Source organism: Osmia bicornis, chromosome 4, assembly GCF_907164935.1.
Source record: "Osmia bicornis bicornis chromosome 4, iOsmBic2.1, whole genome shotgun sequence".
NCBI lineage: Eukaryota > Metazoa > Arthropoda > Insecta > Hymenoptera > Megachilidae > Osmia > Osmia bicornis.
The window spans coordinates 11,221,225-11,248,555 of record NC_060219.1 but is presented as its reverse complement, the minus strand read 5'-3'; the positions used below and the strand labels follow the sequence as shown (position 1 = coordinate 11,248,555).

Genomic DNA, 27,331 nt, shown 5'->3' with positions numbered 1-27,331 from the left:
CAACTGTAGCAGATATTTATTATCTGTCGATGAATTTCAAGTTTAGAGGTCCTTTTGGCGTGTACATAGGATTGATGTAATATTCCAATTTTTCGTGATGATATTCTATCTTATAGTATTGCAAAATCTGAAACAAAGAATAATTATCGCAAAGAATTAATTGTCGCTCTTTTGATACATGTTAGAGAAATTGAAGAATTCTAGAATATTCTGTTCTTCTCGTAGTAAAATTTCAGGTAGTTGAAGACAATCCGTACCTAGAATCCTTCAAATCACCAAGGTCCCAATTGTCAACGAATTTTATTACGAGTGTAATAAACTGCGAGGAATTATAGAACCGTGTTTAAACGATGCGACGCGATATTTCCTTTGAAATGGTACGCTTTTATTACCGCCTTTCTATTATTTCCAAGTAAAAAGCAATTGCGAGTGAAAGTAACTGCAATTTCTTCCTGCGTTTACTTTTAATTCCACGTGAAAGTAAAATTTTTACAATTCAATATTTTTAATATACAAATAATATTCGGAAGGAAGAGTTGATAAAAAGAATCAAGGAAGAATTAAGAGTGCGCACTGGAGTTCTCAGGTAGCTGTATTACTCAGGTAGCTGTGAGGATCCTACGACATCAAGGTGACAGATTAATGACACCTTAAAGAGGTACACTGTTCCTTGTAATAAACAGTGAAAGACTAGCCAGGTGTGCACGAGGTTTATTGTTCGTGGGCATTTACTGTAACCGCTGACAAACTAACGGGGACCGTATTTAAGATTGGGCTGTCGCAATAAAACTCTAGAGAGTGTTATTATCAATTTTACGCGTTGTTCGCAATCGTAATTAGTTTCTCGAAGAATGTGGTCATCACGAAAAGTCACCCGGTTATATCAAGGTTACAGAAATTGTACAATTTCGCTTTCCGGTTATTTAAATTTAGAACTGACATTTCTTGTATTGTCATTAAATCTACATAATTAAAATTAATTAAAATCAATTATGTAGTGAAAGGTATCACGATCTGTATCCGTGAATTATTTACCTTGCTAATAACGACGAGCATTTCGAGTTCAGCGAAACGTCGACCGAGACACATTCTTCTTCCATAGCCAAAAGGAAGAGACGCGAAACTATGACGTACCCCATCGCTTTGCAACCATCTTTCTGGCAAGTATTCCTTGCTTCGAGGAAAATACTTATCAAGATTGCTTATTACGTAATGCTGGAAGACCACTTGCACCTAAAGGTACAAATATTACAATTACATACTACTACAACGATATTCGTAAAATTAGAAGAAAAATAAAGAATGTTCTTACTCCTTTAGGTACACGGTATCCTCTAATTACGGTATCTTTGGTCATGCATCGGCCATTACCGATAACAACTGGATACATTCTAATAAAAGGTGAATATGCATTATTCTAAAATGAAGTTATGTTAACTGAACATCTAAACATTATAGTTTGAAGAATTTACTGCTTTTAAGATTAAGGGAACTTAAGGGATTAGAGATTTTCGCTTGAACCTCAGAGTTTCTTTGATGCAGGCCTTCAAGTATTTCAGTTGTTCCAAGTGCTTTCCTTCGATCTGTGTATCTTTACTTGGAAAAATGTTACATACTTCTTTATAGGCAAGATCTTGCTTTTCCGGATGTAAAGCTAATTGATACAGAGTTGATGCTACCGCACTAGATGTCTATAAATGAAATGAATATTATTTATTCATAGAATTTAATATTTTAATATATTATACTTCCTATTCGAAGCACTTACAGTATCGATCCCAACTAGAAATAAATCAAGAGAAAGTACAGTGGCTAATTTGGTATTATTTTCTGAAGCTAAAACTTTTTCCAACAGAGATGCTTCTTTGCCAGAATTTTTTCCTTCTTGTATTCTCGAAAGAGCGGCCGCTGTGTACTTTGACATTATTCTAAAAAATTGGAATTATTTTAACAAAAGAAACTGATTATAGTTACACATTGGATTCTACTTTTATCAAGAATTTTATTTCACCTAACAATAGTATCCAAATCATTCACATATTTTAACCACGTGGGTGTACTGAATAATTTCCAGAAAGGTATCTTCAGTTCCAATACTCCTACATTCTTAAAAAATGTAGTAACAGCATCTATTAATTGCTGCGTTTCGATATTAGCATCGTCATCTAAGCAGCCCAGGCGAACGTCCAAGGCTACACTTGCTATGGCTGTGAAAAAAATGGTACAGATTTCTTTATCATAAAATCCTATCTACTGCTCTCATATGAAATGTGTGAATTAATAGAAATTTTTTTAATCGTTGAAGGTCTTGCTTAATCATTCAAATGGTTTATTTAATTTAGCACTATTTACTCCCAAGTTAATAAATAATAATGTGAAGGGTATTGCACATCTGTGTCAAAGCACTTTGGGGCACATTACAATCCAACTACTTGCGGTACCGTTATTTCCATCGTTCGTGGAACAGCAATTTAGAAAGAAATCGAATACCTTTCAGAGATCCGAATTTAGGACGGCTTTCGCTTACCAACGAGAGTGAAGAATTTGGTGAATAGAATAAATAGTACTCAATTGAAGATATTTGCTCGGTCATCGTCTTAACCGTTTAAATTTCAGGCATCATTGAAAAAACACTGTCCAAAAGTACCTAACAGCGGTGCTATAAACCTAATACTGGGTCTTTTCGACATCAAATCTAAATAGCGCGATCGCGCTGCTTGGGACCTTTTTTCTGGTTTATAATTTTAGTTGAATACAAATTTGAAAACTGTACAGGAAGAAATGTTACGGAAGAAAACAGGTGTTATATTAGAGAGTGTTACGTTTCTTCACTTACACTCGAGGGACCATTTATGGATCTCGTTGAGAAAATCATCAGGCACCTCGTCGTTCTTGTCTCGTATTTTTCTAATTCTATAAACCAACATAAACGTCTTAGTAACGTTACACAAATGGTATCGGAAAAAATAAGGACAGTGTAAACGGGTGAAAGGTAAGATACACGAGCTACGTTTGAAAGAGGATCATTTCACCATACCTTTTAAGGAACGCAGTACTCGCCTCCTCGATAGAGTTAACATACATTCTTGCAGTTTGTGGTTGCAGCATTACTTTTTGTACTTTACTCCGGAAATTGTACCAACTTTCACCATGTCTGTAATCATTTCTTTGATTTAGTATCTCAATTTTTCTTTAATCTACAAAATAATGGAAACACTTGCTATAAATACAAATTTCTTATTAATTTGCCCACCTCCAGAATAATGAATGGGAAAGTGGTCACACTGGTTTTGATTCATTGCTTATTAGGAGACTGCCGTTTCTTCATAGCAGTCATTAATAACCAGATACATGGATAGTGCATTAGTAAACTTAATGCGCTGCGAACAGGTATCTTTAACGATTCTGATCTTGACATTCACGAATACATTTCTCAAGTTACATTAAATGGAAAATTGTGATGTAAAGGATAAAATATGAAATATCTGATAGCTCCTTTACTGTTACAGATTATTAATCAACCATCATCTCACAAACGGAAGTTGAAATCATTGTATCAAAATCAAACTGTGACGATAATTAGCATTTTGGTCACGCGGGTATTAGGAAAGTATGTCATCCGACTGCAATTGCAGGCCAAGTTGTCATGCAGGAAGTGATGCCATAAGGTGCACCCATATCTGATTATGCAAGGTTTACTTTCTAAACAGTAACGCGATGTGACACGCGTAGGGAAATATTTCACCCTTATTTAAGCAAAATTCTTCACGAAATTTATTCCTCATCCGTTCCTTGTGACAAGAATAATTTCTGCAACCGAGTTATACATTTTATTATTCATGCTACGTATAGATCGAATTGCATACAATTAATTTTAAAGAGCCTCTTAACTTCTTAACGCGCTCTTTTCAAATTAATCAATCAATAATAAATCCTTGATTGTTGATCAAGGACTATAGCTCGATCGATTTAATAAAACGTTAGACGTTAAAGAGCGTGCGTAAAGGAAAAGTAGTGTAATTCTAACGCGTTCAGGAGTACATCTTCAACCTGCATTGCAAATATTTGCGATACACGTGGTTTGCTAAATGAAAGGTTAAGCAACAACGTTAGAAGGTTTGTAATTCAAATATTTGACCATTATAACGTGTAATGAAGCCTGCAAACATTATGAAGCTGTGGATGACTCATGTGTGAAAGCAAACATGTCACATGCTTCACTCGTTTCAGGCATTAAGTATTATGTGTTAGATTACAAAAGGAACATGCTATAGCAATTACAATGAAAGCTTATACTTTCGCGAGATGACAGCAACGAGGTGCAATTTCATTTTATGTTAGTGTTCCCTTTTCCTTTCTCTCAGCTGAATTGTCTGAAATAGTAAATAAATGATGTACAATTTTACGATTTAATTAAAAAGGATTAAATTTTATCCCTCGTGAAACGTAATTTATAAGTTCTATTTTTTTTTTCTTGCTCCCCTTCATCAATATTCATGCGAAACTTACACGGCTATTACGCCAGCGTGTTCATTGAAGAATTCTTTTCTAAGGACATGCTTGTAATAATTTAATGAAGGCATAGAAGGCCTGTATGGCATTCTTTCTTCTTGCCTAAAGATACGCTCGATTTCATTTGCGTCGTAAATGAAAACCATATCCGGTCTGCCTAGTAAACCCTCGATTTTCACAATATCTCCATACTCATTGTGCAATTTTTTCGATACTTGATCCACTTCATGAATTTTGTAGTCACCTGGAATAAATTAGCCTTGTAATTTTGTACGTAGGTGTAACGCTTAGAATATTCAAATAGTTTCCAAAATATTTTCTATTGGATTTTTGCAGTGCCCCTAATGCATGGCAATCCGACGTGTTTGAAAGTAAGCGCACAGTATTCAGGCTACAAAATTGCAAATTGAAATTCGGTTAACAATAATCGGTAACTATTCCTCCAATTACATAATACCATCGAGAAAGACATAAACGGTCCATAAAATATCTTTAAATACTACTTTCCCAGTTATTTCTGAAAAAAGTGATTGCAAAACTTATTTAAATATACCATGATCGCGCAATGTTCTTTCTATAAAATATTCTTGAGACTCGCTTTACTTTCTTTCTTTTGTTCCTTAATAGTTACGGATTTTACAGGTCATTATGAATTCTTAACACCGTATACAATAAATTTATTACGTCGAATTGTGTGACGGAAATAATAAAATTACAGTCGATCAAAAATACCTATGAAAGGTATAAATCGCCATGTGTTGCCAAAGAATGGAATAGGTCTTGGTCCAGGAATTTCAGAGTAAGGACGACATTGAGACCAATCTTGTCCTTCCACTTCGGTTGTCAAAGTCTCTAATGTTCTAATGATGTTACTAGATTGCTTAATGATGTGCCTCCGTAGTCCGATAAATTCGTAATTTAAAATGTTCATTTTCATCCTGTAATATAAAAAAATGGCTTATAGTGAATGTACTTTTGTTCGAACGAAAGAAAAACAGGTCAGGATTATTTCATTTAATAGCGGTCGTCTGGCATTTCAGTGGAAACTATAATTTACTGCTCTTACTCAGAAGGTTCTGTGAAAAGTCAAATATAATTGCCTGAAACTTTCTAGTTTGTATTTTCTTTTTATTGAAAATTAAAGTTAGATAATATTTAAGTTCATTGTGCAGATCAAAGGTAATTTCTTTAAAACTTACCAAAGTATAGTAAAATTCCCTTAAAATTCAGTGTTATATGAGTATAGTCTGTTGCTGCATTAGAATAATAATTTGAACATAACACAAAGAAATCACAGTCACTTATACCAACAAGCTAACAAATTGGTTTAGATAAATTACTTATTTTAGTTATCATTTCGTTTTACTTAATTAATCGTATTGACTTTGTATACGCCGTGCACGACGAACAACTTTTGAATGAGAAGAACAAGAGTACAAGATACCCTTTTATTCTTCAAGAGTTCCCGCCAACTATTGTGCGTTTTTAACGTCATCTCGGACAGATTATTTGAGGGGGGAGACTGTTCCAAGGAGGGGAATGGTCGTCGAATTTGATTATACTCGTTCTTTAACATAATTTTCCGTTACTTTGGTACTCGTTGCATAAATTCCTTTGTATTCCAGATTCAATTTTTCCTTAAAATGCAAAACACTTAGTATAATCGAATAAAATAAAGGGAAAAAAGGCTAGCTCTAAATGCCGAATTCAATCTTTCAATTAAATCCCTTCCACTGTGCGTTTTTATTGTCTACTTCATACCAATAATTCTTATTGGTGAACTATCTACTCGTGGCGGTTCTTACAAATACTTTATAAGGTTAACATCATAATAAAGACACAAAACTTGTTAATACAATATTTTTATTAAACAGTTTTATTATGTTATACATTATATTAAAATTCATTCGTTTTTACACCATTCAAAATGATTTGACATTATGATTCATACCACTTTGATTTTCTCAACTCTATTGATTTCAATGTATTCTTGTATTTATTTACAAGTTTATCCAAGTTCACATCATCTGCGTGTACCTTTGTTCCCTGTTTAGGCTGCAAAGACAAATATGATTAAAATCGTAGTAATATACTAATATCCACAAATGAATACTTACTTTGATTTCATTTCTATTCGCAATATTTGCTCTTCTTTTTATTTCTAACTTCTTAGAAGATTTCTTCATCTTCTTTTCTTTCTTTAGAGTTTGATTATGTAAAATTGCTTGATTTTTTATATTAAATTTCGATCGTAACTTATTTTCACCAGGTTTTCCAATCATTCCAACATATGATTTTTTGTCAGATTTATCTACATTTCCAACTTTTAATTTTTTTGTTGTAACTTCCGCATCTGCATTTTCCCCTTTCCTTTTATTATTATTATTATTATTATTATTTTCCGAACAAAGAGGATTATTCTCTCGGCTCTTTTGAAGTCTCTTCTGTTTAGCATTTACCAAGACTCGATTTTCAATTGAGAAAGACACTATTGGTCTCTGAATAAATAAAAGTATATGTAGAAACATGAATTTATTTAATTGTATCTTGATTTATAATATATTACGTACTCGTTTTGGGGTAAATATATTTGGGTTGTTATTTATGTTTCTTAAAGTTTCAAGTGCATCTTCGTGTCTTGTAAACGCAACAAATCCATATTCCTTCGACTTTCCTACACCTTTCATATCTACATTTTTAAGATCTCGCATAATTCGTACCTTTATAAAATTAATTTATTAAGTAATTTTTCACAAAAACTCGTACCATAAGTGATATTAAAATTTAAATATACCTCTTTAATGGTTGCGTTAGGAGGACTATGTTGTTCAACTATTTTTCTGAGTTTATCATCATTTAATGTAGCTGGTAAATTATGAATAACTAAACGTACTCTGGATACAAACATATTCAAATTCCGCAATATCTGTGATTTCCATTGTTCTATTTGTAATCGTTTTGCCATATCTGCGGCAGAAACTCCGACAGAAGAGGGACTTCCGGCTAATACAACTAAAAAGTAAATATTTATACAATGAGTAATCCTCAGAAAAGTTTAATTATTAACTTTTTTTTTAATGTTACCTCCTTCTTTCACAAGATATAAGTTTCTAGAATCCTTTTGTCGTTGATGCTTCGAATTTGCTTTATTTTCGATTTCATTTTTATCTAATGCTCTTTGTGCTTCAATTATTTGATCTTCCATTTGTAATTCAGTACCTGCGGATAGACACTTTTCAGCATCTTCAACATTCTGAAATTGAACTTGAATTAAAAATAGCTCTGAAGTTTGCTATCAAATATTAAATACCCGTAAAAATTTACCTTAAATTTAACAAATGCTGTACCCTTTGAATACTCGGTAAGCGGATCTATACATACAAGGGCATAATAAATTGGTCCAAACTGTTCCATGTATTTTTTCAATTCTTCATTCTTTATAGAAAAAGGTACGTTTTTGAGGAATACAGTTTTTCCTTCAGAAACATCATGAGATTCATAACGTGGACGTTTTATTTCTTCCTTTTCATTTACTTTATCTTTTTCATCAACTTCAGACAATTCTTGATCTAAAGCCTCATTTTCACATTCTGATTTAATTTCTGCTTCTACTATATCATCGCTATCTGAATCATGTGCATCTGTTATTTCATCTTCACTACAGTCATACAAAATTAATATATGAGTACAGGTATTAATTCTGAATTAATAAATAAGTTAACAATAACTGAAATATGTACTTACCTACTTAATCCATCACCAGCTGTAACAGACAGATCTGTACCTTCAGCATCACTGTCTTTTTCTATTTTTACTTCCACCTCACCGTTTGTTTCATTTTCAGAATTTTTACAAAATTTGTTTTTAGCTACAGCCCAATCAACTACAATAGGCCTATCAAGAAGTGGTTTCAAATTGGCATAATGTATAGCTTTAGCTGCACTTTGTACATGATTAAATTGTAAAAATGCACAACCTACATGTTTACCATCCTCCTTTTTCAAAATTTGTACTTCTTCAATTGTTCCATATTGAGAGAAATGATCTTTTAAATTTTCTTCAGTTACCTAAAGATATAAAATAAATAAAGCTTTTAAATCATAAAAAAAATTCATTGATAAGCATAAATCTATCTTACCTGGAATGATAGATTTCTCACTATGATTCTTGCCCTTTTCTTTCGATTTTTTTCTTTCAACAACTTTCTCCTTTCTTTTCTTATTTGAGTTAATTTTTCCTTTTTATCAAAATCTTGATTTTCATTATCATTGTTTAATGCATTATCTTTGGTTATGTTGTTGTCATCTTCCTTACCATTATCTAGGTTCACTATAGATTCATTTTTTAGCTTTTCAGAATATTTAGATTTTGGAATAGCCCAACTACTACTTATTATCCTACCTAAAAATAGATTTTTGGTGTTTTATTACCATCAAATAATTATTATTAATCTTCATTATGTTCAAAACTATGAAAGTAATGAATTACCAAGGAATTCCTTTTTATTTGTATTAAATATTGCTTTTGATGCCTGTTCTAATTGTTTAAATTGAATAAAACAACATCCAACTGGTGTACCATCTGCACGTTTTGGAATGTTTATATCTGATATTTGACCAAATGGTTCATATAATTTTTGTACATCTTCTATAGTTGCCTAGTAGCATGAATCAATAAAGATAAGTATATTAATGCAAATAGAGTACTTTGAATTAGATAATAATAAAAAGAAATACACCAACCTTAAATGGTACATTACGCACAATAATTCTAGGTATTTTATCTTCCTCTCCATTATCATTTGTAACTTCTGCACCTCTCTTAGACTTTTGAAATCTTATCTTTTTCCTGTAGATCCATGAAAGCTTCTTTTTGTCACCCCTTTTACCTGTTTTATTGGCAATAAATATTAAGTAACACATCTGCAGGGCAGTTTCATATCAAATTTAATGACTGTAAAAGAACACAGATATGTTACATACCAGTATTTCGCATGTTGTAATCTTAATATCAATAACCAACAAAATATAATGACTACTAATGTTTACAATATTTACATATGTTAAACAGAAATTAAATATGACAAATTATTATACTGTATTTTATATATTTGTTTACTTTTAAGGTTATGGCCAGGTATAGCAGTGACTACAGACATAAAACTCGTGGAATGGTAGTTGGCTGAGCCAGACAACAAAATATCGCAACGAATAATAAATATATTATAAATATAATAATATATTATAAATAATATACTTATGGCTACTGACTGGTTCGAGTAAAGGTAAGTAAAGGCAAGTAAAGGTAAGTAAAGGTAAGTAAAGGTAAGTAAAGTCTCGTGAAACATAATTTTAAATTTAAATTTCTACAAAGTTTATTTCCTTTTGTTGCCACCAGAGGGCGCTGACTCGACATCGAAAATTTAGTTCACATTTTTGCCGCCAGAGGGCCAAAATTCCGGCGTGATTTAGTTCTTTTTTCTGAAACCAGATGGCGCTGGTTCGACATCGAAAATTTAGTTCACATTTTTGCCGCCAGAGGGCCAAAATTCCGACGTGATTTAGTTCTTTTTTCTGAAACCAGATGGCGCTGATTCGACATCGAAGATTTAGTTCGCATTTTTGCCGCTAGAGGGCCAAAATTCCGGCGTGATTTAGTTCTTTTTTCTGAAACCAGATGGCGCTGATTCGACATCGAAAATTTAGTTCACATTTTTGCCGCCAGAGGGCCAAAATTCCGGCGTGATTTAGTTCTTTTTTCTGAAACCAGATGGCGCTGATTCGACATCGAAGATTTAGTTCGCATTTTTGCCGCTAGAGGGCCAAAATTTCGGCGTGATTTAGTTCCTTTTTCTGAAACCAGATGGCGCTGATTCGACATCGAAGATTTAGTTCGCATTTTTGCCGCAAGAGGGCCTGCAATTTAGTATCCGGCATGCATAGATGTAAAGAATTCAGGTATGCACCGCATAGAAAGATGGAAGAGATGCATATAAAGTTAGAAAGAAATTTTAGGAAGGCGAGGTAAGGGAGTTTTTTTTTTTTTTTTTTTTTTAACGTGGTGGAAATCTTCAAAAAGACACCCATCACACCCTCGGGGGAGGGGTGATGGGTAGTGTGGGATTTTTACCCACTAAAACCACCACGGTGACCTTCACTGACGTTGCAGAGAGGCTCCGGAACCTTAAGTATAACGCCGGAGCCTCCCACGTCTTGAAGGAGGAGGTCTAATGTCTAATGGCGGCCTCGTTCTTCTTCGACCTGGCGAGGCCGCCAAATCCTTACTAGTGGAGGCTTGGGTCGCCCTTCTTGTCCTCCTCGACTTTATCAACTGCTGGATGATCGATCGATAAGCAGTGAAGCGAAGTGTCACAGCTGATCGGATATCGATCTAGTACAAACAGTGACTATCTATAGTCACTGGTACAAAACTAGTACGAGACCGAAACAATATAACAAACTTGTATTCACTTCATACACCCTCTCAAATAAATCATTTTAAAAAAGCAGCTGAGTTATTATTTAATTTACCCAATTTTCTTTCGGAGTTATTTAGCAAATGGCGCTCGTCAAGGAACAATTTCAAGATGTCCAGTCTTGTTGGATCTGTAGTCACTGGTTATGGTAACCGTGTATGTATGTACAATGACCAGTGAGCAGATGGCGCTTACATTCTTATTCGGTATATAATAGAACATTCGAATAGACTAGTAAAATTGGAAATTTTCCTATAGTAAAATAGTAAAAACAATAGTCATATATCGCTTCAATCAAAAAAGCAATTTTACTTTTTAAATCTGCAATGATAATTGCTCAGAAAATTGAACTAAGTGGAAAAGTAACAATTTCATTATATTCCAGAGAAGGGAACTATTTCTAGAGAAAAAATTAAATATGCAATCAGTGGATAGATAAAGGAGTTTTAAATATCAACAGTATATTGACATAATAATAAAAGATACAGAAACTACATATAATCTATCCTCGTCAGATTGGTTGCACGAAATTCACTTGTGGAAGGGTTTCAAATCGGACGGAAGTGGAATCGATACTTCAGAATTCGATAGTGGCAAAAGTATGGCCGAAAGCGGATTTTCATTTCTGCTAAAGACAAAACAGCAAACAACACAGTGAGACTATTATTATGACTGAGTTAAAAGTACTTTATTACCTCCTCTTGTTAACATTTTTCGAGCTGACGTCACAAATTCGACCGTCCTTACACGGGCACAATAATGGTAAGCATATATTTACACTATTTTAATTACCTTCATTTACCCACAATAATATACATTTTAAAAAACTACACTTCTATTTAACCCACGGCCAGCTAATATTTACGTATAACATTATTTTTATGTAATGTTTTTTCATTTTATTCATAGGTCGTGTAATCCTTATTTTTAAAGAAAAACAAAAGTTTGTATTTGTATGATTGAAAAAATATACATTATATTAACCCATCATTTTTGTATTGCATTTATTCAGATTAAATAAATTTATATTTTAAATGAAAGTTTCATACAATGTTTTTTTTCTATCTTCTGTGTTGTATTGTGTTGTATTGTATTTAAATAAATAAAATTTTGAGAAATCACTATAAGTTTAAAATAATTTTCAACATATTTATCATAATTTTATCATATTAATAGTGCATTGATATTTATAAAAATCTTTGTTAATGTACAAGTGAAATATAGTGATCATGTTGTTTATGACTAACGACAGTAACAAATAATTGCTAACAGTGATATTTGTAATAGTAATTAATCTCATGAAATTTATTACAGCCTTTGTACAGGATGATAATGATGTTCAATACCTTTTGGACAATATACCAATGTCTATGCATAAGGTTGGTGCATTATTAATTTTGGAAGTATATTTTAATAATAATAAATATCAGGGGTATATTGTTGTTAATATAATTGTACTTCTTGAAAGATTAAATGACGTTAATATGTTTTAGAAAAGCTTGAAGCATAAATTATTTGTATCAGTATCATATAATTTATTATGTTTCTATTTTCTAGGATTTTGCTAATACAGTACATGGGGCTGGGTAAGCATAATACTCATTAAAATAATGGTGAGTGGAAGTAGGAAAGGTTTTTATTATAAATTTTCTTCTTTACTTTTAAAATATTTATATATTATATCGTAGTCTTCTACTGATGATTTGATTATATGTAGCATAAATATATAATATCTATTTAGAACAAAGATACTAATTCAATAACTGATTATTTTAATATAATGATACAAAAACTATGTAGGTATTGATGTGGTAAATATAAATTTTTTATCGTAATATATTATAGAGTATAATGTATATAAAGGATTTAATGTTTTAACAAGTATTTTAACCATTTAATCATTTCATCATTGTACAATATTTAAACAACTATCAAATTCTAAACACTGCTTACTAACTGTGATTACTTCAAACTAATTTTTCTTGTACCTTTCCTATTTTCAATTTCCACTATTAGAAGTACATCTGACAATTATAAACGAATGTACTAAACTTCTAAAATTATTTTTCAAGGGATACAACATCAGATGAAGATAAAATACAAGATTCGTTATCTTATGTTCATTTCAAACCACATGTTTTGGATTTCAAGGAGAGGTAACTATGTTATGATAATTAATTTTATGATTCTAAGCGAATCTATGTACAATGAGAATCTTGTTTTGCTTAGACAACTTGGTATACCCCACCAAGAAACTGTGATCTTGTTTAATAGAGATCATAACAAAACAATCCATCTTTTATCAATTTCTGGAAATACACGTCATTTCCATGCATCATTCTTTCGAAATAAAGTAAGTTTTTCATGATGACTTGTTATATATATAAAAAGAAAGACAATACATTTGTAGATACAGTGTCACGAATGTTAAGTTATCACAGTTTGATTTCTATAGGTGATTCCACCATTGGGGAACACAACATTTGATGTTATTTTTCTCGGTCGTGACGAAGGAGATATCGATACACATCTTTTTATACATACTGCAGATGGAACTGTGAAGTACCAAGTAACAAACTTATTATATCTATAATTCTGAATTTTCGATATATTTTTCTATATTAAAAGTACAGCTGTGTTTTTTAATAGGTAAAGGGAATAAGCGTCAGTAGTCCATATCGACTCAGACCTGTAGTGGGTGTTAAATTACCTTTAAATGCAACATTTACTCCACTTATATATATGCACAATCCACATGCAGAAGCTTTACAAGTATGTAATGGGTGTATTAATTTCCTATTAGCTACGTGTATTATCCTATATCTTCCTTGGATTTTAACAGGTTTTAGAAGTATATAGTAGTGGTGGAGAGTTTCAATTGGAATTGCCATCAGGAGAGGCTGAAGGTTCACGTGAATTATGGGAAATCCCACCATATCAAACCAAGCCTATCATAAGATTACATTTTAATGCTTACACAGAAAAAAATCATACTGCATACATTAGGTTTGTACCTTCGTGGCGTTTTATTTAATAATAAAAATAAATTCGGTTTTATAAACGTCTCTTCACATTACAGACTTAAAGTAAATAATACATCAGAGGTACTTGTTGTAACAGTCGAAGTTGAAGTGAAAAATGGGGCTGGTCTTCATTGGGGTGGAAGCTCTGGTGTAATTAATTTAGGCATGGGAGGTTCATTACAACCTCCCATTCAATATCCCATTGCTTTAAAGAACTCGGCAAAAAAAACCGATTAAAATTATGGTGGGTAGTTGAAATATATTATTCTCTGTTAATAGAATACTTATTGTATATTTTTACAGAATATTATTAGCACTCCTGTTTCTAAAGCATTGAAACTTCATTTTGAACAAGCGGTAATTCCAGGGGATACGGATATACCGATAGCCATCGGAGCATTAATTTATGACTGTATGTGGTTAAACTCTATATTTTTTCTGATATATTTTTATATTATTCAACAACATATACCTGTTATTTAGGGAAGACTGGTTTAGAACTACAACATTTTAAAGGGAAATTAGTGATAAAAGCGATAGGTCCCGGTGGATCTAGTCAAAAACTAACAATACCATGGATAGCACAAGTTCTACAGGGTGGATTAGAAGTAAACGCATCAATTACACATTATTGTTCTCTCCAATCTAATCAAGCACGAAATTTTAGCGTTGTCAATAAATTTAAATTGCCGTTAGCTATCACAAATGTCACAATGTCGTCGCATGTAAAATCACTTTTTACGGTACGTGGATTTGCTGCTAATATCCTTAGGATAATACTCGATATCTTGTAAAAGAACAAAGTGATATTAAATTTTACAGATAAAAAATTTTATCCCGAGAGTAATAAAGCCAGAACAAAAGGTCAATATATTTTCTTTACAACTCGCAAAAGATAGGAAAACTGATAACGTGAAAATGGAATCGTCAATTTTAATACATTCGAATGTTTCCGTAACCGAAGTTCCATTACTGAGTTACGATGGAAAAGTAAGAAAAATTGTTCCTGAAGAGAGAGAAAGTGACGAGGGCACAATGAACTTTGGTACTGTAGGAAGCGGAACTGAAAACGAAGCTATCTTTGCATTGGAAAATCAAAATCCAATTAATATAGATTTGCATGGATGGGGAGTTAATATGCCCGGTGCGGTGCTAGAACTTATGGGTTGCCAAAGAGGTCCAGCAGATTTTTTAGATAAAGAGCTTCGTAATATAACTGTATGCAGTCATACAGGCAATGTAAGTATGTAATATTTTACAACTTAATTTTAATAAAAGTATATTTTGTACAAACGAATAAATCGAATATCCTAAAATAAAATTAAAAAAAATATATATATATATTAATTTCAGCAATACATAAAACCTGGCTATTTAGCTATTTTTAAAATTAAAGTAAAAACTCCAATGGTTGAAGAAGCCACGATCGTAGGTGATGTATTTGTTAGAACAACTTACGAAAGATTTACTTTACCGGTTTATATGCGAGTTGCACATGGAAGGATATCTTTAAAGAAACTTATTTTTACGGATTGTTTTCCTGTAAGTAATTACATCAATGATAAGAAAGATAATATTTATTGATATAACAATTAATGTGCAGGGGTCAATTTGCGTGCAACAACTAAAAGTATATTCGACATTTGTAAGACCCATGCAGGTAACTCAAATTGCGCCTGTCAACAAAGATAATAGAATAAAATATATTCCTTTAGAAGAAGCATCAATGCCTGTTATAACAAAAGGTGAAAATTATATTGGGTCAATAAGAATTGAGCCATCAATGGCTTGTAAGCATTATTGTTACTTAGGCCTGTCACTGGACAGTAATGGTAAATTTTTAATTACTATTACTTATTAATCTTGTGTTTTATGTATATTGTTAAATAAATATCTTTTTGTTATATTACAGCTGGCAGGCAATGGTTGAACACTTTAGCTCTTCCTTCGCATACAAGAGATTCTGATTTAAATTTATTAAATACAAGATACACACGTTTTCTTAATTCAACAGGCGGTCGTTCTTGGGACAATATTACGATGCGTCTTGATACAACTGAAGTTCGCGGGCACAAATTTTATTTAAATATAAAACCACATTGGCCCAGTTTATTGACTGGTTTTGGTAATAATAAAAACAAAGTTGCTCTAATGTTTCCATTAACACAAGTTGGAAATACATCGTATAGCACGATTAAAGTATACAATCCAAGTACCAGTCCTTTAATAATACAGTTAGTAATGGATTGGAATTATCCACAAGGAGCAAGACTTTATCATTCATTACCTGCCAAGTACGTACATTTTTCACAAATTAACGAATATTATTTGGAATGACGATGCTCATATAATGTTGTGCACAGGTTCAAATTCACGTGCGTGGAATGTGGATCAACAATTGCGGAGGAATTTAAATTAGAAGAAAGTAGTGTAGACCGAGAAAAATTTGAAAAAGAATGGGATGTCACGGTAATACCACAGTCGATTCCTTTATATTTAAAACCTTTGGAATCGAGAACAATTCGAGTATCATACACTCCTTTCTCACCATCTTTATCATCCGCACTTTTGTATATAAGGTAAATTTTGTGCGTGCGAGAAGTTTCAATTAAGATATATTGCTTCTAAATTTTTATTTTCAATTTTTCTAGAAACAATATGACTATTTTGGAAGTATTGCGTGTGATAGGTCAAGGAACGAATGCACAATTTAGATTTGGGAATCGAAAACCAGGTTCTACTACACCATTATTATTTGAACTTGCGGATAAACATCTCAAAGATTGTGAACGTATGTACGTTTCTTCACTTTCGTCCTATCGTTTAAATAAACTGGAGAAATTATTGTGAATGCTTCATTTAAAATGATCAAATAATATCAATGAGTTATATACTAATAAGAATCAGTATAACAAAACAAAATTATAGCATATTTTCATTTTTCTTTTTTCTTTTTTAATAACAGGAGAACAACTTAAGCGAAATCCAGTTCCAAATCTGACGGTGAAAAGATCTTTCATGGCAAGAAATACAGGAGAGTTGCCCATAGAGGTGTACGATTTTTATATTAATGGATTACGGTGCGAGGGTTATGGTTTCAAAGTGTTAAACTGTATGTCGTTTAAATTGAACCCAAACGCGACGAAGAAAGTTGAAATAGCATTCACGCCAGATTTTACTTTGTCACGTGTCGAAAGAAAACTTTTAATATCAACGAGTTTAGGTTCCGATAGTGATATCGAAAATGGTATGGTAATACTTAATTTACTCGCAACCCTTCCTCCACATTCTTTGGAAGCTTGTACAGCTGCGCTTACAAGACCGTCGTGGGAATATGTTGTGCACTGGGCAGCCATAAGTCTTTCATCCATACTGTTAATATGTATTCTCGCTATTTCGTTTCTCGAAGCAGACAGAATATTAAGAGGAGCCATAGCTAGCTTCTCAAGAGAAAGTCCAGTTCAACCTCCTTTAGACTTAAGATTATTATCGCACATGCCTGTACATTCACCGCAAGAATCGACTTCCGTAAAGGAGAAATTAATAAATGACGATAAGCAAAAGATAATGAAGAAAGAAGAAACTTATCCAGATTGGGCACTGATGAACGTTAAAAAATTTAAAGATAAAGATAATGTACAAAAAGGACTAAAAATTCCTGATTGGTCTGCAGATGAAGAACGCAGATTTAAGTTAGATACCGAGACGAAGAATTTACTGTCGTTTAAACGATGTGAAGAATCGACCTTAGATAATAGTAATATTATAAGCAATATTACGCTTGGTGCCAAGAAGAAGAATAATAAAAAACAAAACAACGTACAAGAGATTCAGACGGATAACTGTGTAGGGGAAAACGTATTTCCAGATATTCAGGGAACTCAGGAGAAGAAGTATACCGTAAATGCATTCGCAAAAACAAGTCCAGTTACGAATAGAAAAGGGAAATCTAATCAAGCAGGAATCGTTAAAGAGGAAACAAAATTGGTTGATCATGAAGTTCAGGTTGACACGACAGGACTTTTGAATAATACACGGGCTAGTAAATTAGATAATAAAAGAAAACAAACCACAGTTACAAATAGCAATAACAATCACGTATCCTTTAAAAAATTTGAATCGAATAGTAGTCAAAGAAATAACATTCATCTTTCCGAAGAAGAAACGTCGTCTACGACAACAGAAAGTTCTGTTCAAGATGATCCACCACCGTGTAAGGTAAGTATAATGATAATTATTTTGTAAAAAGTATTTATTTAAGTATTTTAAGTGAATATATCTTAACAGAATTTTGATCAATCATGTGGGAAATCAGAGAAGTTACAAAGAAAACCTGTAAATAAAAAGACTAAGCCTCAATCAATTGCTCCTGTGCCATGCGTAGATTATAGAGATAATTATGAAGGTGATTGCGATGATGATGAGTACGATAAAGAGAGACATAATAATCCAAACAGATGGAAAACAAATACAAGATCTACCATAAAACATCATATTCACACATCTCGCACTGTTGAGTCATCGTTTAAGATACCTAGGCAAAATAAAAATCCTCCTAGAAAGGATAAAGGATCTCAGAAACGTCGAGGCATTGATAAAGGACATATAAAAAGTATATCATCTTATCATTTATATTCATCTGTGAATTTGAATATTAAATTTTAATTTAATTTTCTTACAGCAGCATCGTTAAACGGAAATACTAGCCAAAGGGAAGATTCGACGCGTACACTAGGAACAGTTTCTACTCCGTTACCACCACCGCCAGCATGCTGGGGTGAAAATAGGGCTAGATTTAGTGATGTTGTGGCACGGAATCAAGAAAGTATTTCGCCATTCTCAGGCTTAAACAAATTACATAAAACCCAAACAAATACGCATAATTTATCAATGGTCTTTAATAACGACACCAAAGACGTAGATTATATGAAACAGCAATCGGGTCAAGAATTGATACAAAATACGAAGGAATATACGATGATACCGAAATCTCCGCCTCTCTGTATTCAATCTGTCGAAAAAGAAAAACCACTCGGTCAGGATTCTTTGAAGATACAGAATAACACACAGCACTCGAATAGTTACTTCATAAATGCTTTTACGGAATCACCGGTAACTAAACTTTTAATACACGTACGAAAATGTAATTCATTTCCATGTATCTTAATGTAAATGATACTTTCCAGTTTGAACGAGAATTGGTACCGTACGATGATCTTCCAGAAACAGATGAACCACTGATGGAATTAGAAAGTCCTGAGGAAGATACAAGGTGTCAGTTATGGGAAGATAATAATTCCATGCTTAAATTGTTATCTGATAACACAAGTGGATTTCAGTTGGAATCGTCAAAACCGCCGGAAAAACCTTCGATACTAACGGATACGTTAAAAGGTATTATCATGTTTTATAAAATGTTGTATAATAAGAAAATGTATAATAAATTGAACATTTCAGACAATTGGGCATCAGTAGAAACAAATTGGGAACCTTTGTATACTAGAACAGCAGTAGGTGAAGAACGAAGCGGTGTTTGGGGTGTAAATACAGGAGGGGTATGGGCTGCAGGTCCATGGGGTGCAGCTACTCCTCCCATGATTTCCCAGTTACCCTCATTACCAACAGAATCAGATACACAAGTAATTTTAAATTGTGCAAACAAATATGAAAATTTTTCATTTTCTAAAAATTAATGTTTTATATACTTTATTTATTTCAGGAAAGATCGGGTTTCGATCCATTTCGTTCACTCAGTACAATATGGACACCGTCATCTTCAGAATGTTGGAAGAAGAAGCACGAAGATTAATCTCGTTCCCAAAAATTTTCGATATTTGTCTTGTGATATCTAGACCTGATTGAGAATTTTCTTTTCTTCAATGAAAAGTAATGATATATTTATTAGTCACACTTTTGTGATCGATAGTGCTTAAAAACAACTAGCTGGTTTTTATTATTATTGATGTTTCGCGTATTGTGATATGTTGTTAAATAGTACCTCGCATAATAATATCGCGTAAGTTCGGACAAAATTTGTTTGTACTCGTTAAATATTTATGTTATCATTTGTTGGCCTATGTTTATGTTACGGCTGAAATTTCTGCTATTGAAAAAAAATCACATTTTTTGTTTAAATAATATCGAGTCTAGATGACCAACCAAAGTCGTATACCTGAATTTGAAATAAGATTTCACAACCAAAAAGCAAAGGAACCCATGTTAATGTGTGAATACAAAAACTCCTACTTTATAAGTTTTTGTTCCTTGGTTCTGTATCATCATCATTTTTTTGTACTTTTTACACGTACATGAAAAATGATTACAATACTCAGAGGATGTTGGTCTTGATGTTACACAAAAGATAACAATTAAGTTATTTGGAACGAGTGAGAACTGTGATTTTTATAGTCTTGACTTGTAGAAATTTCTTCGGTAAGTTTTCAAAACATTTTACAAAGTTGTGATGTATACAAAACAAAATAAAAATGTGTACCTACTCTTCAAGACTGGTAATTGCTGTGTTTTAATTTTTTACTATTATAAATAATCTTTATACATAATAATATATATTGCTTGTATAAATTAAATAATTATTCAAATTTAGATAACTGGTAGATGCTCATATTATTATAAAAAGAATATTGTATATTTATTTGTCTTTATGTACTAGACATTTTACAAAACTTCATATTTACGAAAAGTTACATATTCATATGTAAATCACAACCACAAGGTTTGTACTACAAGTTCTTGATTTAAAAAGCAAAAAATTACCAAATACTTTCATTTTGATTAGTGTAAAACATAAAAATTGTTTGTTACATTTTATAAAATTGTCTGCCTGTAACCAGGTTTTGTCATGGTATTCGTAACACATGATTTAGCCTGCTGTATCCTTTGAAGCAGTAACTGAAAATATTTTAATAATATAAGTTATGACAACTATATGTATAATCAGATGTTTCCATTATGATCTCTGCTATATTTAAATATTTATACATACTATATTTTCATTCTCTATTTTTCTCTGTAATTTCCTTCTATTTATTGCAGAGCTGCTTACTCGTGGTTGTTGTATATTTTCATGAAATACTTTGTCTTTTGGTCTTTGTTGAGCCATTATCTTTTTTAAAAGTAGTTGATTTTCCCATTCAATCTTCCGCAGTTCGTCATCTGTAAAACTCATGTTTTTTCTTTTACTTTTTGCTTGTTTAAGTGCTATAGAACCATCTTCACATATTGAATTTTTACAAGTTAAATTTATATCACTGTTCTGTGTTACACTTTCAGATTGTTTATCTTTGTCTTCGTTATCATCCTTATCACATTTGCTATCATTAATTTGGGACGAAAAATGTGAATCATTTAAAGATCTTGGACTGACATTGGTACCCTCAGATTCATCACAAGATTCATCAGAACAAAACGATTCATTACTATAAATGGAATCCTCATCTACAGCTTCTGTTATATCTGTAATTTGTTGAACATCTTTACAAGTTTCTGATTCATGTTCAGAAGTATGTTCTTCATCCGTGTCCTCTTCATCCACTTCATGAATACTAGGTACACGAGTAAAACTATCTTTTATTTCAGAAAACGTTTTTTCAACAACATTATCCATGAATGTCAGTGTGTACTGACACTCGCAATTAATCTCATGATTTTGTAAACATGACATCATGAAGACAAAGAGTTAGTATAATTTTTTAAAAGGTTCAATAGTCTGGGAGTTAAGAAGGTCAAGCAATAAATGAATTCTGGTAACCATGTCAACAAAGTATCAACACTGAAATACGAATGAATTTTGTTACTGACATGAGACTTGTATTATACATATGTATGTAATACTATATATCAAAGTGTATTACAACTGTACATACATACAATTTCATAAGTGGCTAAATTTTTGAAAACTTGTCAAATTCGATTTGGCTGAAATTTCGCAGTTTCATTTCACATAACAGTTTGAGTGAAAGATTTAAGACAACTCGAAAATTAAGACAGAATGATAAATTATTCAGTTATTTATAAATGATGATCCTAAAATATATTAGGAGAGGTGCAGAAAGCAAGTTGTATAGTTTTTTTACATAATCGTATATTTTAATAAAAAAGTTTAAGAATAATGTTTTAATCATTGGCAAATCCAAATACTTTTAGACTACCAGCATCGCGTTTTCTGTCATAAGTATCTTTGTCATCACAAGCATATGCTAATAAATATTGTTTTGGATGCCATGCAACTGTGAAAGTTGCTGCTTCCACAGGTATATCTGCAATTTTTTCTCCAGTTTCAACTTCGCCTATATCAATTACCAAGTCTTCAGATGCTGCAGCTAATAACTGTCCATCATAAGAGAACGATATAGTTCTCACTGGCCACTCTAATCTTGAAAATGTTCTTAAACAACATAATTCATCTGCATCCCATAAAGAAACTAATGCATCTGCTGAACCAGTTGCAAAATATCTTCCAGTTGGATCAAATTCTATGCAAATACATGTTCCTGGATGTGCTTTAATTACATGTAATAATTCTAAGTCTGGATAGCTAAGAATGTGTACACAACCTTGGCCATTAGTAAGATAAAATGTATCAGAATCCTTATTCCATGAGATTTCATTCACTTCAAAATTAAATTGTTCTTCAGCACGAATTTTCATTACCCTTGCATCAATAAAAGTCACCAGATCTTCTTTATTGCCCACTGCTATTGTGTTTCCATCGGGTGACCATGATATATTAATGTTCTCCCCTCTTGTACTGATATTTGCTGTACATTTTTGAGTTCTTGTATCCCATATACGAACTGTTTTATCTCCACTTGCAGTGGACAATAATTCTGGATAAAAGGCATGCCAACACAATTGATCTACACTACCACCGTGCCCTCTAAAAGTTGTCTCTTGCTTCTGCAACAGTTTTTTTAGAATGATAACGTTAAATTTAATAGATATTTTAATAAAGTACATAAATAAATATATAATGAAACTATAAGTTAACTAAAATCTATAGAATATACAACAGCAAATAATAGAAAATGCCGGTATTTAAGGTTATATTTATGTACCAAACGATCAGGTCCAAGAGAGAAAATGCAAACAGATTTGTCAAAGGAACCTGAGGCCAAAAGTTTTCCATCGCAGCTCCATCCCACGCTGTGTACTTTAGCCGAATGACTTTGTTGTTCTCTAATTTTATTATGTGATTTAAAGTAGCTGATTAGTTCTTCGACGCGAGAAGCGGACATTGTTATTATTTGGAAAATACTTACCGACTGATCATACTGTAATCGGTAAGTTGTTGTGTAGTTTTCGGTGTTTCTCGGTTGATGGCACTAGTGTTCTCTTCTCGGAACTTTCCCGCGCCTTTTTCAATTTACATTATTCCGCTTTTCGTGTTACATTTTTCTTTTGCTCGTTACATTTTCTTTCCTTACATTATTTCCATACTTTTTATTCTTCTTTCCTGTCTTTCTCTTGCGCCCCCTTTTAGTCGCCTCTTACGACAGGCAGGGGATACCGTGGCTGTATTCTAAACCCCCCAGCCACAGGGGGATTAGGAAGTATATCTTTTGAAATAATAATACCCTCATTTTCGGGTCACATCCTGCTATACCAACTTGTATTATACAATTCTTATATATTCTACCGTGACAGACAAGGTATAGAATCCTGCAAACTTTAAGCAAAGTATTATTAAAAATATTATTGAAATCATTATTCAATTTTAAAATTAAAGCTCACAGTTTCTTCTAATGCGGTTACGCCTTAAAAATATATTACAATTCTCTATCATTCGGTTGCCTAGGTAGCCATGGGCGACGGTACATGTTTGGGGTAAACAAACTGGTTTTCTGACAAGTTCAATTAATCTGGAAATCAATTGTATATGACAGTTCTCGTTAATACATATTGGCAGTATGACATCTTTAGATTTAAGACAACAGAAACTTGAACAACAGGTATACGTGTGATATACGCTTGTGCATATAATAATTTAAGAATATTTGATTTTCATTAATATTTAGAAGAAGAACTGAACTTATAAGTTTATAAATTTACAAATTTAACAATTTGTATTAATCTTTTATGATAGTTCATAATTAATTTTATTGTAGTGCATATATACATAAGAATAAAAAAAGTAGGTCAACTTTAAATCATTAAATTTAAATGTCATAATCAAAGTAATATACTTTTTTTTAAGAAGTATGTCAATGTACTTGTATGTAAATTTTAATCTAGAACTTGTGTTACAGAGGCAACTAATTGCACAAAAGATGAAACAAAAACGACAAAGTGGTGCTGGAGGAATGGTACAAGCATCTAATATATCATGTACTCAGCTTACAAGCCATTCTACAAAATGGATGAATCCAAATAAAGAACTTCGAGGTACCTTAAGAAAGGATATAAAAAATAAGGATATTAGAACATTACAACATTCTGTAACATATGTAAAAATTTGATTTATTTTAGGATATGATGGGCCATTGCAATTTAGCATATCACAGACAAACCCTGATTTAAGTACATTTTCAGAAAATAAGGATATAGAAACAAGAATTAATGGTATATTGATTAAAACTTTATAGTTGTAACAGAAATATACATGTATTTTTTTTAATACAGAAGTGAGTACAGAGGGAGGTTTCTATCAAACTATGGAAGCTACTGATTGTGCAGATGAAGAATCATCACCTATAGATATACACTCACCTTCAGAATCTCTACCATGTTCTTCACCCCTTAGAGTAGCACCATCGGATGGAGCTAGTATGCTTATTAACAGAGAAAATAATTCCTCAGTAAGCAAGTAGTGGCCATAAGGACAAATTGTTTATTAATTACTTAAAATATTAAATTTATACCCTTTGTGTAGAGTCCGGAACTCGAAGGAAACGTGGAAGGAAATATCGAGCATTTTGTGTTACAACCAGCAAATAAAAAAATGCATTACAAGTGTAGAATAACACGTGATAGAAAGGGTATGGATCGTGGTCTCTACCCAACCTATTTTTTACACTTAGAACGAGATTATGGGAAAAAAGTATGCATTGATTCTATATAATCGTTTGGTGTTTTGTTAAAAGATAGAAATGATAGTCGGTTTTATATTTACAGATATTTCTATTAGCTGGGCGCAAAAGAAAAAAAAGTACAACGAGTAATTATTTAATTTCCACTGATCCTACGGATCTTTCACGAGGAGGAGAGTCTTATATTGGAAAATTAAGATCAAATCTTTTGGGGACACAGTTTACCGTTTACGATAACGGATATTCACTAATAAAGGATGATAAACGTGACGATCGCTTTAACCCAAGACAAGAATTAGCCGCAGTAATATACGACACAAACGTTTTAGGATTCAAAGGGCCGCGTAAAATGACTGTTATCATTCCTGGAATGACGTCGGATCAAAAAAGGGTTGAAATTTGTCCGAGAGATGAATCAGAAACATTACTTGGTATATTGTTATTACTATTTTACTGAACAAATCCTTGTTGTAATATTGAGAGGACTGTGGCATTATTTCAAATTATTTTTTTATAGAACGTTGGAAAACAAAAAATATGGATAACTTAATAGAATTACATAATAAGACTCCTGTGTGGAATGACGACACGCAATCATACGTACTTAATTTTCATGGACGAGTAACGCAGGCTTCTGTAAAGAATTTTCAAGTCGTACATGATAGTGACGGTTTGTATTCTATATTTAAATAGGTATGTAGGTAGTCAATGGTGAAAATTAATTTTTAATATTATGTTACAGTTGATTATGTTGTCATGCAATTTGGTCGTGTAGCAGAAGATGTTTTTACAATGGATTACAGATTTCCATTGTGCACGTTACAAGCATTTGCGATTGCTTTAAGCAGCTTTGATAGTAAGTTAGCTTGCGAATAAGAATATAATATAATAATTAAGTGCACAGTTTATTACACATTTATGGATAGTAAACTATATTGGTCAGAAAAATCTGCAACGGACAATCAATAGATTGCAGTGATTTCTTTTTATAAATATATTCGTAGTAATTATTATATTGGAACTGGATAGAAGAAGAATCAGTATAAATCGTGTGTTCACTTTTCTTATATACGAATAACATTTTTAAACGTTAAACATACACGTGGTAATCAGATTCATATGTCAAGACAACAGTTACAATTGCATTGTTGTAAACACTAATTGTATTATATATTTCGTTTTGTACTATAAAACTGTATTAAATACAGAGAAAAATATAAAACTGTATTAAGAATAGTAATGATAATAATACATTGCATATGAATGTTCAATGACAAATAATATCATATACGATCAGTAATCATGGAACATAATAACAAAAGATGTAAATTAAATCACTGTTCAGTTTCTAAAAGACTTATGATTTGATACTGTTATAAAGTATGTTTACATGAATAGTACTCCATATCAAACTTATCACAATGAGTGCATATTAACGGTATTAAAGTACTGCACAATTTACTGCCCAAGAAAATGAGAAGGAATTTTTCTATTTATAGTGTATAGAAGATACGTCGAACTTTTTATTACAGTACACCTATTGTTGTTATGATTATTATTGATATAAATGCAATTATTTCAAAAGAATTACTGTTACAATTGACAATGGAAGATATACCAAAAATATGTTAATATTGTGCCTTTACATAATATTAATTACACATTGGAATCTCTTTACATTTAAAAGTTGTATAAACATTAAATTTTTCTAACTAAATCTTAAATTCAATACATTGAATATGTATATACACACACATATATAAATGATTTTTCTTTTCATTGATTGCAATAAAATAAGTATTTTTTAAGTTTTTAAAATGTACAATTAATTATACAAAAGATTAAGAAACATCTACGAAAATACTAAAAATTCGTAACTATGGAAGTATTATATTTCTGAAATTTCGTTTTGTTCATAAGAACGGTGCTATTTAAAGCTAAAAATAATTTATTGAAAGAAAGAAATTAATTAGTGCTATATGATTAAACAGTATTAATATTGTCTAAGATATCAATTGGATGTTTTGTAAATGTAACATTTCATAATCAATTTATTTTTGATTTTAATAATGTAAGCACTAGCTAGTATTTAAATACATATTGATACCACTTTAATATGTGTGTGAGTGTGTGTGCATGCATTAGAAAATAAACAAAAACTGTAATTAATTTGTTATTGTAATTAGTTTATATTTTTAATGATCACTTTAAAATAAATGCAGATTGTAAAATTTTTATATGTTAGTTCAAAACCTACAATTTATGTAATGAAAGCT

General features: G+C 31.8%; 6 protein-coding genes and 1 long non-coding RNA gene across 9 annotated transcripts; 3 read left to right on the top strand and 4 right to left on the bottom strand.

Annotated features, from left to right (window-relative positions):
• Nucleotides 1-17: 17 nt before the first annotated feature.
• LOC114874610 (probable cytochrome P450 301a1, mitochondrial) lies at nucleotides 18-5,932 on the bottom strand. The gene is made up of 11 exons (XM_029184055.2): nucleotides 5,712-5,932; nucleotides 5,245-5,450; nucleotides 4,510-4,756; nucleotides 3,038-3,154; nucleotides 2,837-2,913; nucleotides 2,012-2,207; nucleotides 1,769-1,928; nucleotides 1,522-1,691; nucleotides 1,313-1,391; nucleotides 1,036-1,233; nucleotides 18-127 (listed from the first exon to the last, which is right to left on the bottom strand). Exons 2-11 carry the CDS (start codon nucleotides 5,447-5,449, stop codon nucleotides 20-22), a joined length of 1,557 nt encoding a protein of 518 aa, XP_029039888.1. The 5' UTR covers nucleotide 5,450; nucleotides 5,712-5,932; the 3' UTR covers nucleotides 18-19.
• A 426-nt stretch (nucleotides 5,933-6,358) lies between these two features.
• Nucleotides 6,359-9,795, bottom strand: LOC114874464 (RNA-binding protein 28). Of its 2 annotated transcripts, XM_029183757.2 has the most exons (11): nucleotides 9,495-9,795; nucleotides 9,255-9,400; nucleotides 9,001-9,169; nucleotides 8,651-8,913; nucleotides 8,257-8,579; nucleotides 7,837-8,170; nucleotides 7,597-7,765; nucleotides 7,307-7,524; nucleotides 7,083-7,232; nucleotides 6,630-7,010; nucleotides 6,359-6,567 (listed from the first exon to the last, which is right to left on the bottom strand). In XM_029183757.2, the coding sequence occupies exons 1-11, from the start codon at nucleotides 9,505-9,507 to the stop codon at nucleotides 6,451-6,453; spliced, it is 2,283 nt and encodes a 760-aa protein (XP_029039590.2). In that variant the 5' UTR covers nucleotides 9,508-9,795; the 3' UTR covers nucleotides 6,359-6,450. The 2 variants fall into 2 exon arrangements, with proteins under 2 accessions (XP_029039590.2, XP_046141552.1); XM_046285596.1 differs by lacking the exon at nucleotides 9,495-9,795 and having other exon boundaries at nucleotides 9,255-9,449.
• Nucleotides 9,796-10,436: 641 nt separating this feature from the next.
• LOC114874663 lies at nucleotides 10,437-11,020 on the top strand. Its single transcript, XR_003789131.2, has 2 exons — nucleotides 10,437-10,535; nucleotides 10,681-11,020. It is a non-coding gene; the product is annotated as an uncharacterized LOC114874663 (long non-coding RNA).
• Nucleotides 11,021-11,607: 587 nt separating this feature from the next.
• LOC114874680 (transmembrane protein 131) lies at nucleotides 11,608-20,523 on the top strand. The gene is given in 24 exon segments (XM_029184194.2): nucleotides 11,608-11,749; nucleotides 12,302-12,366; nucleotides 12,545-12,573; nucleotides 13,060-13,143; nucleotides 13,217-13,340; nucleotides 13,443-13,556; nucleotides 13,637-13,759; nucleotides 13,830-13,993; nucleotides 14,067-14,232; nucleotides 14,234-14,254; nucleotides 14,314-14,422; nucleotides 14,494-14,753; nucleotides 14,833-15,249; nucleotides 15,364-15,552; nucleotides 15,614-15,842; nucleotides 15,923-16,304; nucleotides 16,374-16,589; nucleotides 16,662-16,801; nucleotides 16,976-18,228; nucleotides 18,298-18,622; nucleotides 18,692-19,122; nucleotides 19,197-19,404; nucleotides 19,468-19,649; nucleotides 19,730-20,523. Coding segments are annotated over 24 exon segments (5,415 nt in total). The 5' UTR covers nucleotides 11,608-11,655; the 3' UTR covers nucleotides 19,820-20,523.
• A 111-nt stretch (nucleotides 20,524-20,634) lies between these two features.
• LOC114874481 (cilia- and flagella-associated protein 97-like) lies at nucleotides 20,635-22,004 on the bottom strand. The gene is made up of 2 exons (XM_029183792.2): nucleotides 21,014-22,004; nucleotides 20,635-20,919 (listed from the first exon to the last, which is right to left on the bottom strand). Exons 1-2 carry the CDS (start codon nucleotides 21,692-21,694, stop codon nucleotides 20,836-20,838), a joined length of 765 nt encoding a protein of 254 aa, XP_029039625.1. The 5' UTR covers nucleotides 21,695-22,004; the 3' UTR covers nucleotides 20,635-20,835.
• A 90-nt stretch (nucleotides 22,005-22,094) lies between these two features.
• Nucleotides 22,095-23,479, bottom strand: LOC114874474 (THO complex subunit 3). Of its 2 annotated transcripts, XM_029183778.2 has the most exons (3): nucleotides 23,289-23,479; nucleotides 23,085-23,205; nucleotides 22,095-22,926 (listed from the first exon to the last, which is right to left on the bottom strand). In XM_029183778.2, the coding sequence occupies exons 1-3, from the start codon at nucleotides 23,297-23,299 to the stop codon at nucleotides 22,144-22,146; spliced, it is 915 nt and encodes a 304-aa protein (XP_029039611.1). In that variant the 5' UTR covers nucleotides 23,300-23,479; the 3' UTR covers nucleotides 22,095-22,143. The 2 variants fall into 2 exon arrangements, with proteins under 2 accessions (XP_029039611.1, XP_029039601.1); XM_029183768.2 differs by lacking the exon at nucleotides 23,289-23,479 and having other exon boundaries at nucleotides 23,085-23,278.
• Nucleotides 23,480-23,642: 163 nt separating this feature from the next.
• Nucleotides 23,643-27,182, top strand: LOC114874489 (protein king tubby). The gene is made up of 9 exons (XM_029183804.2): nucleotides 23,643-23,678; nucleotides 23,825-23,978; nucleotides 24,276-24,411; nucleotides 24,496-24,588; nucleotides 24,649-24,824; nucleotides 24,899-25,066; nucleotides 25,141-25,486; nucleotides 25,573-25,725; nucleotides 25,798-27,182. Exons 2-9 carry the CDS (start codon nucleotides 23,937-23,939, stop codon nucleotides 25,929-25,931), a joined length of 1,248 nt encoding a protein of 415 aa, XP_029039637.1. The 5' UTR covers nucleotides 23,643-23,678; nucleotides 23,825-23,936; the 3' UTR covers nucleotides 25,932-27,182.
• Nucleotides 27,183-27,331: the final 149 nt, after the last annotated feature.